This window comes from Odocoileus virginianus, chromosome 27 (genome assembly GCF_023699985.2).
Source record: "Odocoileus virginianus isolate 20LAN1187 ecotype Illinois chromosome 27, Ovbor_1.2, whole genome shotgun sequence".
Classification (NCBI taxonomy): Eukaryota; Metazoa; Chordata; class Mammalia; order Artiodactyla; family Cervidae; genus Odocoileus; species Odocoileus virginianus.
In genome coordinates this window covers 1,081,380-1,095,611 of record NC_069700.1, presented here as the reverse complement: position 1 = coordinate 1,095,611, position 14,232 = coordinate 1,081,380, and the positions used below count along the sequence as shown (strand labels likewise).

The following is a 14,232-nucleotide window of genomic DNA, read 5'->3' as shown; positions in this document are numbered from 1 at the left end:
TAAATTTTTTCCATGATCAGTTACCTTTGGCAAACACCGCCATAGTCAAAAAGGATATTTTACAAACCAGAGTTCAAATTAAATATTTCTATAGCTTGAGACATCCCATTTTGAGGCATGGAAATATCTGGCAGCTTTTTGTAGCTTGATGTTAATTCCGAGGGGTGCCATAGTGCAGCTGTCTTGACCTTCTATTATTTCTTTTTTTTTTTTTCTTTTCCCTGCAGCATAGGGGATCTTGGTTCCTCAGCCAGGAATCAAACCTTCATTCCCTGCATTCTTAACCACTGGGCCACCAGGGAAGTCCCTCTGCTATTTCTTAGAAGCAGCAGATGGATTCCCCTCCCCAGTAAAGGAATAATTGTACATTTGGTGTCTGAGTGTTTTATTGTAATCAACCAAGATTACCAAGAGGAATGCAACCAGTTTTACCTTTACCCAAAGGAGGTTAATGTCAAGTAACAAACTTTTACTAAAAGTTTAACTGCTTTAAGTATAACTCTCAACATATAGTTAAAAAAAAAACAAACACTACTTCTCTAGGGCAGACTTTACAAAGGCCCAAATAGTAAATATTTCAGAGTTTGCCGTGTGATCTCTGCTGCATCTCCTCAGCGCCGCACTTGTAGCAGGAAAGTGATCGTGGATAACATGTACGTAAATGTGCATGGCTATGTTCCTACAAACCTGTGCTGACGGGCCCTGGAATGTGAATTTTGTACACTTCTTATGTGTCACAAAAATAGTATTCTTTTGAATTCTTCCAACTATTTAAAAACGTAACAGGCATTCTTAGCTCTCAGCTACATGAATGCCTTCCAGCTGCATCTGGCCTGTGGGCTGTAGGTTGCCTACCCTGGTTCTTAGAGAGCAGCAGTGAAACCACCACTCCCTGAAGATTAGCGTTGCAAAACGGAGCTGACTATACTAGCCATGTACCCGAACACGTGAAAACCAAAGAAAGGCAGGTTACCAAGGGATGACAGAGGTTTGAAGAAGTCAAGTTCTCAGGAGGCTCACCAGCCCTGGTCGTGCATGGCCACCTTATCCTGACATCCACGGCCATCAGCAGTGAATGAAGACTGCCAACCAGACTGATGCCCACAGTCGTAGCCTGTGCAAGGTGCCCAGTGGGTTCAGAGCAGGATCTTCTGGGTGGGCAGGCTTCATCCTTCAAGTCACCACTCCCCACTGTGGCTCCAGGAGGCACAGAAAGCCCTTTCCTTCCCTCATCTCCCGCCATGGAGTCCAGCCACTGAGAGTCCAGATTCTCTGACTGCTGAGGGCCCAGAAGTCCAGCAGCGACCGTGTGCTTTGCCGGCACAAAGGGGCTGGAGGCCAGAGACCGGATCATAGCCAAGGCCGGACGAGCACTCTGGCGTTTCAGCTCACCACGGATCTTGTTCTGCCTGGGGAAAGAACGACTTCTACAAAACATTTTTAAGAACACTCTAGCCCACTGTGGAACATCTAGGCCCTTTCCATATCAGAGAGGAGGGATGGGACAAGGGAAATCTGAAAATACTGTGCTTTGATGATTTTAAAGTGCAGCAGCATCCACTGAAGATGGCCCAACTGCCAAGGCCTCCCAAACTGCCAGGAGCTGAAATATCAAGTAGTAGACATGCACGTGGCCTTAAATTTTCAGCAGGATATCCGTACGCAAGCGCAAATACTTCGCAGATCTCAATTAAGAGAAAAGGCAGCGACGCGAAGGCTCCCGCTGACCCGCTCTCCACACCGGCCCTCCGCACGATCCTTCCACCTCTCCATGAGAGCTGAGGGGCGTCCACAGCTAAAAACAAATCCCAAGGGTTTGCAGCCTCGCTCAGGAGTCTTTTTTTTCACCCCCCGTGGAGAAAGTCACTGCTCGGAATCTTGAGGATTTCTTCCCGTTCGATGCGGGGCGAGAATTCCAAAGGCCAAAGCGGCCGGAAGGCAGGGCGCTTGGCCCGGGCTCCGTGCTTGCTGGCAGGACCTGTCTGGGTGCCAACGACCTTGCAGTGAGGTCTCCCCTCTCCCCGGGGGGACGATGCCCGGCTACCTGGGCCCCGCGCGCCGTCGGCCCGGCCCCGCGGGCTCAGAGCGCGTCGGCCGGGCGCCCCGAGCGCAGCGTGTAGTTGGCCCCCGCGTTGTTATCCCAGTACTCGCCCTGGGCACACCGGTAGCAGATGGCGAAGTGGACGGCGAGCCCCGGCGAGTCCGCGTCCTCCCCCTCCTTGGGCAGCAGGCCCGGGGGCAGGGACAGCGCGAAGTGGAAGCGCTCGGCGCCGGGCTCCTCCTCCTCTTCGGCGTCCCCAGGCTCCCCCGACGGCGCGTCTGGCGGCAGAGGCTTCCCGGGCTCGGGCCGCAGCTCGGCCGGCACGTCCAGGAAGGAGCGCCACTCGGTGAAGGTGTAGCGCACGGCCACGACGCGCGGCCCGGGGCAGCCCAGCACCCGGCCCGAGCCGGTCACCTCCGCGCCGCCTGGCGCCGCGCACTGCACGCGCTCCAGGCACACGCGCTGTCTCCGCAGGCGCGCAGCCGCGGCGCTCGGCCCGGGCAGCTCGAAGAGGGGCTGCAGCCGGGGCGGCGGCGCCGCGCGGGGGGGCGCGGCCCCCACCGCAGCCAGCAGGCCCGGGAGCCCCTCCAGGTCCTCGGCGCGCGCCGGGAAGCTGCGCAGGCGTGAGAGCACGGCGGGCGGCACCTGCGGCTCCTCGGCCTCGCTGAAGTGCTTCACGCGGGCCAGGCTCAGCCCCAGCGCGTCCGCGAACTGCACCCGCTTCTTGCACTTGGCGCAGCAGTCGCCCGGACCGAGCGGCGCGTCCTCGGCCGCCTCGCCGCCCTCCGCGCCCGGGGCAGGCGGCTGGCGCTGCTGCAGGAACTGAGCCGCCTGCAAGATCGGGTCAGCGGGCAGCGAGAAGGAGCGCGCGCGGCGGCGGCTCTCCAGCCGCGCCTCCTGCTCCCGGAGGCTGGCCCCCTCCTGTGAGGACCCGCGCTCGGCGTCGGGGCCCGGGGCCGCCGCCGCGCAGCCGCCATCCACGCCGCCCTCTGTGCGGGGCCCTCCCGCGGCGGGCGGCTCCCCGGCTGCCCGGGGCTCTTCCGGGGGCGCGGGTCCCGGCACCTCCGCACTTAGCAGCACCCCCCGGGGCTCCATGACACCCTGGCCCGGGACCTGTTCTCGGGACACTTGACGCCTGGGGAGGTGCACAGAGAGCGCAGCGCCCGCCTCGGTGCGGGAGGAAAAAGCAGTTCCAGTCTGGAGGCTCGGAGGCGCTGTCCGGGGGCGGGGTGGGAGAAGGGCGCGGGCGGGGCGCGGCCGCAGGGACTGGAGCTGGCCCGCGGCGGGGGCGGGCCCGGGGGCGCGGAGTCCGGGCGGGCGGGGCCCCAGGACTCCCCGGTTCACCCAGTCCTGTCCCCCGAGCTCCGGAGTGAGCCCGCGCTCAGCTCGGTCGTCCTTCTGACCGCGAGGTCGGCCCCGCGGGTCCGAACGGGTCCACCCTCCCGAGGGTCGCGGCGCGGTCTCCCGTGCGCCGTCGCACCGGCCGAGGAGGCACCAAAATGCGGGAAACTAGTGGGCGGGGCAGCTGGGCGGCGGCAGGCCTCGCGGATCGGCTCCTCCTTCCTCCCCAAGTTCCAGGCGCTCGGAAGATGGCCCGGCCCGGCGCGATCGCCCCACGGGCTCCGGGTGGACCCGGACCAGGTCCGGGCGGGAGACTGCGCGGGGCCGGGGGCCGGGCTGGGGCCGCTTCCGAGCGCCTCCGGAGGCCATTCGCGCGGGGCCCGGGCGCACGTCCCGCCCCGCCCCTCTCCCCGCCCGCCGCGCTCGGCCCTGAGCGGGGGGACCTGGGTCACTGCCCGGCCGCCTGGAGCGGGGCCCGCAGCGCGTCCCGGCCTTCCGAGGGGTGCGAACCCGGAGAGGGTGGGTGCTGAGAAGAACAGAGCCTCTTCTCGTTGGTTTCACTTTGTTTCCTTTTTAAGGCTAACTTTAGCTGCCTGTAGGTCGGAGTTTCTCAAGCATCGCTCGCGTCCCTGTCACCTGGCCTGGGTGTGCCAGCTCAGGACTGGGCCCCACTCTAGGGTTTCAGGCTGTAGGCCCGGGGTGGGGCCCCGAAGTATTTCTCGCAGGAACATGCGGAGGCTCCTTCGTGGCCTCCCACGCTAGCGTGGAGGCCTTGATTGTCTCTCAACCTGAGGACTTAAAAGAGGCCCCAGACACACCTGTCGGTACAAAGAGAAGATTTGGGGAATATTGTTTTTACATTTACCTAGACGCTGACATAGGGCTTCCCTCAGCTCAGTTGGTAACATCATCTGCCTGCAATGCAGGAGACTTGGGTTTGATCCCTGGGTTGGGAAGATCCCCTAGAGAAGGAAATGGCAACCCACTCCAGTATTCTTGCCTGGAGAATCCCATGGACAGAGGAGTGTGGTGGGCTACAGTCCACGGATCACAAGAGTCGGACACTTAGCGACTAAACCACCACCACCCCCAAACGCTGACATGCTAGGGAGTGAAATACAAAAGCTACAAACTATCTTAGAGATCAGATAGGACTCCTGGGAGACTTTGAGGCTGTGGAGACCCTCCTGGGCTCCTGCTTCATCAGGTGCCTCGCCGCCCACCCGAAACCCTTCCCCCACCTCCCCAATCCACCCTCCCCCTTCCCCTGACCCCCCCCACCCCCCCACCCCCCCGCCCCAGGGCGGGACAAGAGGAAGGGAACTGAAGGAGGCCTGGCTGTCAGGGCCTGCGGGCCGGTCCAGCTGTCCTGTCCCACTCTTTGGTGGGAACGTGGGATGCTCTGTTATATGGGAGGAGACCACAGTTAACCAGAAAGTCAAGGGAGTAGATACAGAGTCAGCCCCTGTGGCAGATGCTAAGAAGGTGGCTCCGGCCCCATCAGGGAGTCCAGGGAGCCTCGGCGAGGGAGAGGAGTGGGCTTAACAGGAGGGCCGTTGGGAGGAACGTTTCAGTCACATGGAGGGGTGGGGGGGCGCCTGCAAGAGTGGCCACAGGCCGGGTCCCCTTCCAGGATCCTTAAGGCAGCCTCTGACCTCTGGAGCGGCCTGGGCCTGGCTGCCCAACACCAGGCCCCTGTGTTCCTGTCTCACCTCTCCTCCACACGGCCCCTCCTAGGGAGGCCAACCCCTCTCCCCTCCAGAACAGCACCAGTCTCATCCAGGAGGAACCCCCTCCCTGTCCAGACAGGCTCAGGAATGAGCGATATAGGGTGTGAGGTGGACGTCTGAGAGGTAGCATCCCAGGGAAGTGTCCTTCCTCCCCAGAGGAGATGGATGGTGATGTCACGGCCACCTTGCCACAGTCAGCGGTGGTGCAGTTCCTGCACGTGGGAAACGCAGGGCCCTGTAGGCCATCATGTGCTCCAGCTGCTAAGGCGATGTTTCTAGTGAAGGCTGCTGGCATTCTGAGTGGGACAGTTCTTTGTTGCGACCGTCTGCTGCAAGCTAAGGGCTTTCACTTCCTGAAGGTCCACCCTCCAAATGTTGATAGCAGCCCCAGGAATTGTACCCCGGTTCGCAGACACCCCAACTGTGGGTGGTATGAGCCCACTGTCACTGAGAACCAAGGAGCTCGTGGACCACCTCCCACGTGGAGTGACATGCAACTTTCTGGTTCAGTTAGCGTGATGGAGCTTTCTGCCGCTTGTAGACCAGTGTCCTAACAGGAAGGCATTTTTATTCATTTGTTTAGCTGCACCGGGTCTCCGTTGTGGCGCATGGGATCTTGCACTGTAGCATGTATTAGACCAAGGGGGTCTAACCTGGGCCCCCTGCATTGGGAGTTCACTTCTGCAAACCCACAGCATCATTGCCTGCTGCCCTGGGATGGCCTCTTACCAAGTCCTGCCCTGGCTCGTTCTGACTTGTTTCCAAGTTTTATGTCCAATTAGCACATCTCTGCTTGCAGAGCAGCGACTGTGTCTAGTTGATCTTTCTTACTTTCCTGGGGTATAAAATCGGAGGTGTGGCCTGAACTAAAGACCCAGGAGACAGCATAGCTGAACTCAAATTTCAGTACCGCCTTTTCTGCAAGTTCCGTGACCTCTCTGAGCTGTGGTCTCACTTGTAAAGTGTGACCATGTACCCACCCACTTGAAGAGGCAAACCTTGTGACATGCTTTGCAAGAAGCCCACGGTGTGGGTGCACAGTAACTGTTTTCTGTTATTACCTGCCAGCACAGGGTGTTCATTCATTAATTCATCATATGTTTATTACATGCCTGCTCCGTGCCAGACACTCCTAGGTACTGGGAACACACAGCAGTCAGCAAAATGCAAGTCTCTGCCTCCTGGGAGCTCACATTCTAGCATCAGGATTGGAGAGAAACAGCACACACGTGAATAAAGTATGCGGCATCCCTGTGATGATGCCTGTGGGCAACACGGGCTTCCCTGGTGGCTCAGTGGTAAAGAATCCACCTGCCGGTGCAGCAGACACAAGTTCGATCCCTGGGTCGGGAAGATCCCCTGGAGAAGGAAATGGCAACCCACTCCAGTGTTCTTGCCTGGGAAATCCCACTGACAGAGGAGCCTGGTGGGCTACAGTCCACGGGGTCGCAAAGAGTTGGACACAACTGAGTGACTAAACAACACTAGGAAATACAAAGCTCTGCACATAGTAGGGACTCAGACAAATTGGCTGAGTCTAGTTCTCTCCCCTACCTTCCCATCCCCAACTCTCTCAGTCCCAACATCCCGTTTCCAATGAGATTGTATAACGTGGGGCCCAAACTCTGGAGACAGGCTGTGTAGATGTCACGCGCAGGCCTGGAAAAGGCGGCTGTGCCGGAGAACCGAGCCCACACGACGTGCTGCGCCTGACCTGGGGAGACACCGCGGGTGGTTTGAGGTGCGTCTTCCTCCCGGGAGCAGACTGTTGTACTCCTAAGTTTGCATTCCTCGGGGATCGATGCTCGCTGCCCTGTGAAGTCAGGACAGTAAACAGTGGACTAGGCCCTGTGTGGGGTGAGGGGCTGGGAGGTGCGGGCTGGACCGAGTTTATGACCCCAGGCGCCGGCCTCCAGCCGTGTGGCCTGGCCTCCTGTTTCTGCTGCAGAAACTGTTTACCTTTCCTCGTTCCCTCCAGACTCGGACGTCCCGGGGTCCGGCGTGGACCTCCCCCGCGTGTGGGCCAAGAGACAATACCGCCAAGGGGCAAACACCTGCTTGTCAACAGAGGAAGACCAGAGGCCCGGGGGCGGGAGGTAGGAGCCCAAGCCTAGAGCAAAGTAGAAGATGGGGACGTGGGAATCTTTTTCAAAGGGAAAAATGAGGCTTAGAGCATCTGCTTACACTGTGATCTATGTAGGCTTCTCCTGAGATGTTAAATGTGCAAAAAATCAATTTATTCCTGCAACATCCCCATAGCCAAGCATGAACATACTAATTCATACAAACTTTAAACCTTCATACTATGTAATATTTAATAATTATATGAGTCCATGATTTTGATAGTTAAGCTTCCTCAACACAGATCACCTGCTACGAACCATCACTGGGTTTATCTCAGTAGCACTTCCTTTGTCTGTGTCATTTCTGTAAATGCAGAAGACATGCCGAGAACCTCAGAGCTCTGTTCCCGTAACTTGATCCCATGCTGTCACACGTTTATGCGTATTTCACTGAAGTCCTGCTTGTAACAGGAAAACGCCAGAAACATCTTACATGTCCTATACAAGCGGAACAGATTCAAAACACTGTGTCCATTTGTAATTTATGTCATGGGTGCAGTCCTTGCAAGTGTTGAGATAACTCTTAAGCACGCACTCACATGAAATAATCCCTGAGATCCAGAGTTAAGAAGAAACACAGGCAGGTTCAGAGCTGTGAGAATAGCAAGCTTCTCTTGGTTCAGTGCAAGGGGAGGAGTCTGCTTATTACATGCACAGACGCTTTCTAGAAGGAAAGGATCAATAACACCTGTGCCTTGGCAGACAGGGGTTAGGTGGCCAGTGAAGTGAAGTGAAATGAAGTGTTAGTCGCTCAGTCGTGTCCAACTCTTTGCAACCCCGTGGACTGCAGCCCACCAGACTCCTCTGTCCATGGGATTGTGCAGGCAAGGATACTGGAGTAGGCTGCCAGTCCCTCCTCCAGGGGATCTTCCCCACTGAGGGATCGAACCTGGGTCTCCTGCACGGCGGGCAGATTCTTTACCAACAGAGCTACAAAGGATGCCCTTGCCTCTCGTCGGGTCCTGCCTCCATCACGGGCTGTTGTTACTTTCCCAATAAAAAACAGTTAATGGAAAGTCAAGGAAAACACAGTGGAAGCAGGAATTTTTACCTTGAATAAACCTAAAAGAAATTAAAGTAGAAAAAAAAGGAAAACAGACAGCAGACATTAAAGCAATTTGATATACTCGAATCGTGCAAAGACACGGAACTGTAAAATTAAGTATAACACAGATAAAACAAGAGTAATAACAGGGCTTCCCTGGTGGCTCAGGCGGTAAAGAATCCATCCGCCGATGTAAGAGACACGGGTTTGATCCCTGGTCTGGGAAGATCCCACGTGCCACGGAGCAACTCAGCCTGCGAGCCACAACTACTGAGCCTTGCTCTGGAGCCTGGAGCCACAGCTGCTGAGGCCCCCGCCCTAGAGCCCCTGATCCGCAGCAAGAAAACCCACCGCGGGGGAAGCCTGCGCCCCGCAGCTGGAGAGCACCCCCCCCCCCCCCGGCTGCACCTAGAAAAAGCCTCTGCAGCACAGAAGCACTGGTGCTTTCCAACTGTGGTGTTGGAAATCTGTCCTGAATATTCACTGGAAGGACTGATGCTGAAGCTGAAACTCCAGTACTCTGGCCACCTGATGCGAAGAGCTGACTCATTGGAAAAGACCCTGATGCTGGGAAAGATTGAGGGCAGGAGGAGAAGGGGATGACAGAGGATGAGATGGTTGGATGGCATCACCAACTCAATGGACATGGGTTTGAGTAAACTCCAGGAGTTGGTGATGGACAGGGAGGCCTGGCGGGCTGCAGTCCATGGGGTCTCACAGAGACGGACACAACTGAGGGACTGAACTGAACTGAACTGAGCATAGAAGACCCAGCACAGCCAATAAATAAACATTTCTTTTAGAGAAAAGAATAACAGCCACGGACTGAGACAGAGAGAGGAGAAGGTCACAGCTGGAGGCAGCCAGCACAGGGTCCCCAGAGGAGGCCACAGCTCGGACCTGGGGTGTCCATGCGTCCCCCGCCCGGGGATGCCTGGAAGCTGAGCTACTCAGAGCCCTGGCAAGGCCTACAAACAGAAAAGGGTGAGGCCAGAGGGAGTCCAGGCTGGGGGCAGAACCTAGTCCAGGCCAACTCTCCCTGGCCCCGGGGCTGGGCTGGGGGAACAGGGCTGAGTGTAGGGTATAAACTAAAGGTAGGGTCCTTAGACTGCGTCCCCACAGAGGGCTGCTAGCTGTGGGTCTGGGCAGAGAGCTGGCAGCATGTGAGGCCATTCATGCAGGACCTGTTTCCAGCCGTGACCCCATGGGGCCAAGAGAAGTGTGGCTCCAGGCTGCTCGCTGGACTCCAGCCTCCTCTGCCCTCCAGGCAGAGAGAGCCCGGCCGGACTCCCCAGGGGCATGAACTCCAAGGCAGCCCTGGACCTTGGGAAACTGGAACCATAGAGGAGTCACCGGGCTTCCCTGGTGGCCCAGTGGCTGAGACCTCAGGCTCCAGTGCAGGGATCCCATGCTGGACGCTGGTCAAAGAGCTAGATCCCTTGCACTGCAGCCAAGACCCCGTGCAGCCAAATAAGTAAGCAAGTATTTTTCGAAAAGGAGTCGTAACTGCATTAGAGCCTAATGTACGAGGACAAGGAGGGCGTCAGGCAGAGCCGCTGGGTCTCCCCTGCCAACCTCTTTGGTGCCAGCGTTGGGACAAGGGTGAATGGGGAGGCGCAGGGAGGCTGGGGGGCTGGAGCTGCCCCTTTGGGTTAAAGCATGTGCCAGGCCCTCAGTTACCGCCGGCTGGACAGCAGGGTCACTGAGCGTTTGGCTCCTGGGATGTTACATCAAAACTATTTTCAGAGTGAAATTAAGACATCACTTGCCTTTTCCACTTTGCAGACATCTGCACTGCACAGAAGCAGTGGTAAGTTAAACTGTGCCCACGTCATTTAAGAATATCCTGAATAAACCATTAAAAATTATACATTCTATTAAGTCTCAACACTGAGTCCCTGACCTTAATATCCTATGTGACAAAATGGGCCACACGCATAAAGCCCTTCTACTCCGACATGCGATGACTGCTCTGGGGAAGGGCACCCAGGAGATTGTTGTGAGCTGAGCCAGAACATTTTTTTTTTTTATGAAACACCATTTTTACTTAAAGGAATGATGAATGAACCATGGACATTCACATTCGGGTGTGGCGTAGACATTTTCTTTAAAATTACTGAAGCAAATCTCTGACTTCAAGGGAAGCAACTGAAAGAATGTGTTGCCAATCCTGAAATCTGAACTTTGAAGGAAAAATGGTAATTTGAAACGCCTGCATCTACCGTGGGACCGACTGCATCCCAGCACTGACAGGCTTCTCTGAGGGGGTCAGCAGTGCAGCACATGGCACTTTGGTAGCGGGTGATGACAGACCTCCAGGTTTGGGAGATCTGCATTTCTCAGTAAATCCGAATTTTCCAAACAGCCCGTGTATGATGTCACGTGTGGGGGCCACTGTGTATAAAACAGATGAACAATATCACAGGGAACTACATTCAACAGAAATAATCTATAACAGAAAAGAGTCTGAAAAAGGACAGGTAGATCTGAGTCATTTTGCTGTATATCCGAAACTAACAGAGCATTGTAAATCAACTATACTTCAATTTTTAAAAATGTCTTTAAAAAATCTTTTTAATTATCCTTGTAGGGCATCTCTGTGCTGGAGGTCCACCAGAGGGGTAAACTTAAGGTCTTCTTAGGCCTCTTCTGAGCCTGCACCCTTGCCAAGGTATGCGCTGTGACTTTTTGATTGCGTTGTATATATGGTTTCTTTGAATGTTTTAATTCTTTAATGTCTGACTCCCTAAAGGGGAAAAAAACTTAGAGGAGGAAAAAAACCAGAATCTAAAAACAATCACCAGTTCTTTTCTCAAGATTTTTTAAAATGTTATTTGGCTGCACCGGGTGGTAGTTGCTACACTCGAGATCTTCCATCTTCATTGGGGCAGCTGGGATCTTTAGGAGCAGCATACAGACTCTTTACTTGTTAATCTCTGGTTATAGCTGTTCAGTCGCCAAGTCTTGTCTGACTCTTCGAGACCCTGTGGACGGCAGCACACCGGGCTTCCCTGTCCTTCACCATCTCCCGGAGTTTGCCCAAGTTCGTGTCCATTGAGTTGGTGATGCCATCCAACCATCTCATCCTCTGTCACCCTCTTTTCCTCCTGCCTTCACTCTTTCCCCAGTATCAGGGTCTTTTCCAGTGAGTCAGCTATTCGCATCAGGAGGCCAAAGTATAATCTAGTTCCCTAACCAGGGATCAAACCCTGGCTCCCTGCATTGAGTCTTAGCCGCTGGACAACCAAGGAAGTCCCAGGCAGCAGCTCTAAATTTTCTGGAAGTTGTTTCTGCTGGAAGAAACAGAACTCCATGGACTCCATGGTCCATGGGGTCGCAAAGAGTCAGTCACGACGGAGCGACTTTCACTTTCACTTTCTCTGGGTCTGCACCTTTGTGATCAGAGGAGGAACCAGTGGACAGAGCACAGAGCCCTGTTAATGGAGGGCGGGGTCCTGCTTGCCTCCCCTGGCTCCTGCGAGCTGCTTGCAGCGTGTTCTCGGAGCCTGCCTGCCCAGGGTGAAAGGTTGTTGCTGAATCAAGCAAAGACGCCGGGGTTCTTGGCCTCCAGAGGAGAATTCAATCCTGGGCCAGAGACAAGGCTTGATCGCTCAGAGCTTTTGTGTAATAAAGTTTATTAAAGTATAAAGGAGATAGAGAAAGTTTCTGACATAGACATCAAAAGGGGGTAGACAGAGTACCCACCTGCTAGTGTTAGTAATGGAGTTATATGCTCTCCAATGAATCCAAAGAATGTCTGGAGGTTGTAAAGACTTCACCAGACCTACTCCCATAATTTACATTTTAAAATAACAGGATTAGCCAGAAGGTTTAATCCAGAGACTGTTCTCAGGCAGGATACATTATTGTTATATAATCCTAAGGAATGTAGAGGAAAAGAAGTTTGTCCTTTCTTCCTCCTTGAGAATTCCAGACCCCTCTCTCCGTGGGGACCCCTAGACTTCTTATCAACCTGCCTAGGAAATGACTCTCTCAGGGGGCAGCGGTGGGGGCGAGTACTGCGGCTGTGATAGGAGCTGAAATTGACCAAACTTGACACATATGAGAAATGGTCATAAAGTGTGGTTTTCAGCCACCAGTTTCTTCCTTTATAATTTTATTACTTTGTTGTTGTTGTTGTCGTCTAAAAAAATTATATTGAGATAGCATTGGTTTACAACATTTTGAGAGTGAAAGGCATTCAGTCATGTCCAACTCTTTGCGACCCCATGGACTATACAGTCCATGGAATTCTCTAGGCCAGAATACTAGAGTGGGTTGCCTCTCCCTTCTCCATGGGGATCTTCCCAACCCAGGGATAGAACCCAGGTCTCCCGAATTGCAGGCAGATTCTTTACCAGCTGAGCTACCAGGGAAGCCCAACAATACTGGACATTTTATACATGTCCAAATTTTTTTCTTTAAAAAAATGATGGTAAAAGAAGACTTACATGAATGAACTTGCCATCTTAGCCTCTCTAAAGCGTGCAGTTCAGTGGCATCAATAATACTCACAGTGCTGTGAACCATGACCAACTGGACTCTTTTCATCTTTCCAAACTGAAACTCTTCATTCATGAAACAGTCACTCCTCTTTCCACCTGCTCCCCAGCCCCTGACAACAGCCATTCTACTTTCTGCATCCATGAATCCGATGAATCTAGGTGCTTCATATAAGTGGAATCATGCTATGACGGGCTTATTTCACTCAGCATAACATCTTCAACATTCATCCATGCTGTAGCCCATGTCAGAATGTCCTTCCTTTTAAAGGCTGCATAATATTCCAATATGTGTTTATGCCACAGTTTGTTTATCTGTGCATCCTCTGATGGACACTAGAGGTGGACAGACCACCGGTTTCTCACTGCTGAAATTGTTGGGGGATGACAGTTACTGAAGCAGGGAAGTGCACGCCTGTGTCGGAGCCTGGGGTTTAGCTGTAGGACTATTCACTGACTCAGTGCCACCGGGACCTCCCCTCTGCAGGCTGTGATACAGGCTGTGGGGGATGCAGGGCCAGAGAGATGAAGAAATGCAGCTTCTCATAGATGTCTTCCTGGGTTTTAAGGAAAAAAAAGATTTCCTCTTTAAGTTTTTCTCCCAATTTGGACTGCTTTCAATCCTAGTTTTATGGTGGTGTTGTTCATTCGCCCAGTCGTGTCTGACTCTGCAACCCCATGGTTTGCAACATGCTAGGTTTCCATGGCCTTAAGTATCTCCCAGAGTTTGCTCAAACTCATGTCCACTGAGTCAGTGATGCCATCCAACCATCTCGTCTTCTGTCGCCCCTTCTCCTCCCACCCTCAATCTTTCCCAGCATCGAAGTCTTTTCAAATGAGTCAGTTCTTCACCTCGGGAGGCCAAAGTATTGGAGCTTCAGCTTCAGCATAAGTCCTTCCAGTGAATATTCCGGGTTGTTTTCCTTTAGGATTGACTCGTTGGATCTCCTTGCAGTCCAAGGGACTCTCAAGAGTCTTCATCAACACCACAGTTCAAAAGCATCAATTCTTTGGCTCTCAACCTTCTTTATGGTCCAACTCTCACATCCACATATGACTACTGGAAAAACCACAGCCTTGACTAGACGGACCTTTGTCAGCAAAATGATGTCTCTGCTTTTTAATATTCTGTCTAGCTTTGTTGTAGTTTTTCTTCCAAGGAGTAAGCATCTTTTAATTTCATGGTTGCAGTCACCATCTGCCTTGACTTTGGAGCCCAAGAAAAAAAAAGCTGTCCGTTTCCACTTTTTTCTCCATCTCTTGCCACGAGGTGATGGGACCAGATGCCAGGATCTTAGTTTTCTGGATGTTGAGTTTTAAGCACTTTTACGTTAGGCTCTTACTTCTTGGAAGGTGAGGCCAGACCAGGCCACCTGGGGGCCTCATGTTTATAAGGACTACATTGAATTGAGATGTGTGTTTTCATAAACTCTACCAGTGACAAACTGGC

General features: G+C 53.8%; 2 protein-coding genes across 2 annotated transcripts in view; one reads left to right on the top strand and one right to left on the bottom strand.

Moving 5' to 3' along the window:
• Positions 1–14,232, top strand: part of RPP40 (ribonuclease P/MRP subunit p40) — a 44,793-nt gene that overhangs the window by 10,903 nt on the left and 19,658 nt on the right. The window lies entirely within an intron of this gene.
• Positions 974–3,743, bottom strand: PPP1R3G (protein phosphatase 1 regulatory subunit 3G). The gene has a single exon (XM_070456996.1). The coding sequence runs from the start codon at positions 3,134–3,136 to the stop codon at positions 2,081–2,083; it is 1,056 nt and encodes a 351-aa protein (XP_070313097.1). The 5' UTR covers positions 3,137–3,743; the 3' UTR covers positions 974–2,080.

Bases quoted from the DNA above. Each gene is read 5' to 3' on its own strand.
- PPP1R3G (XM_070456996.1), bottom strand. From the start codon at position 3,136: ATGGAGCCCCGGGGGGTGCTGCTAAGTGCGGAGGTGCCGGGACCCGCG.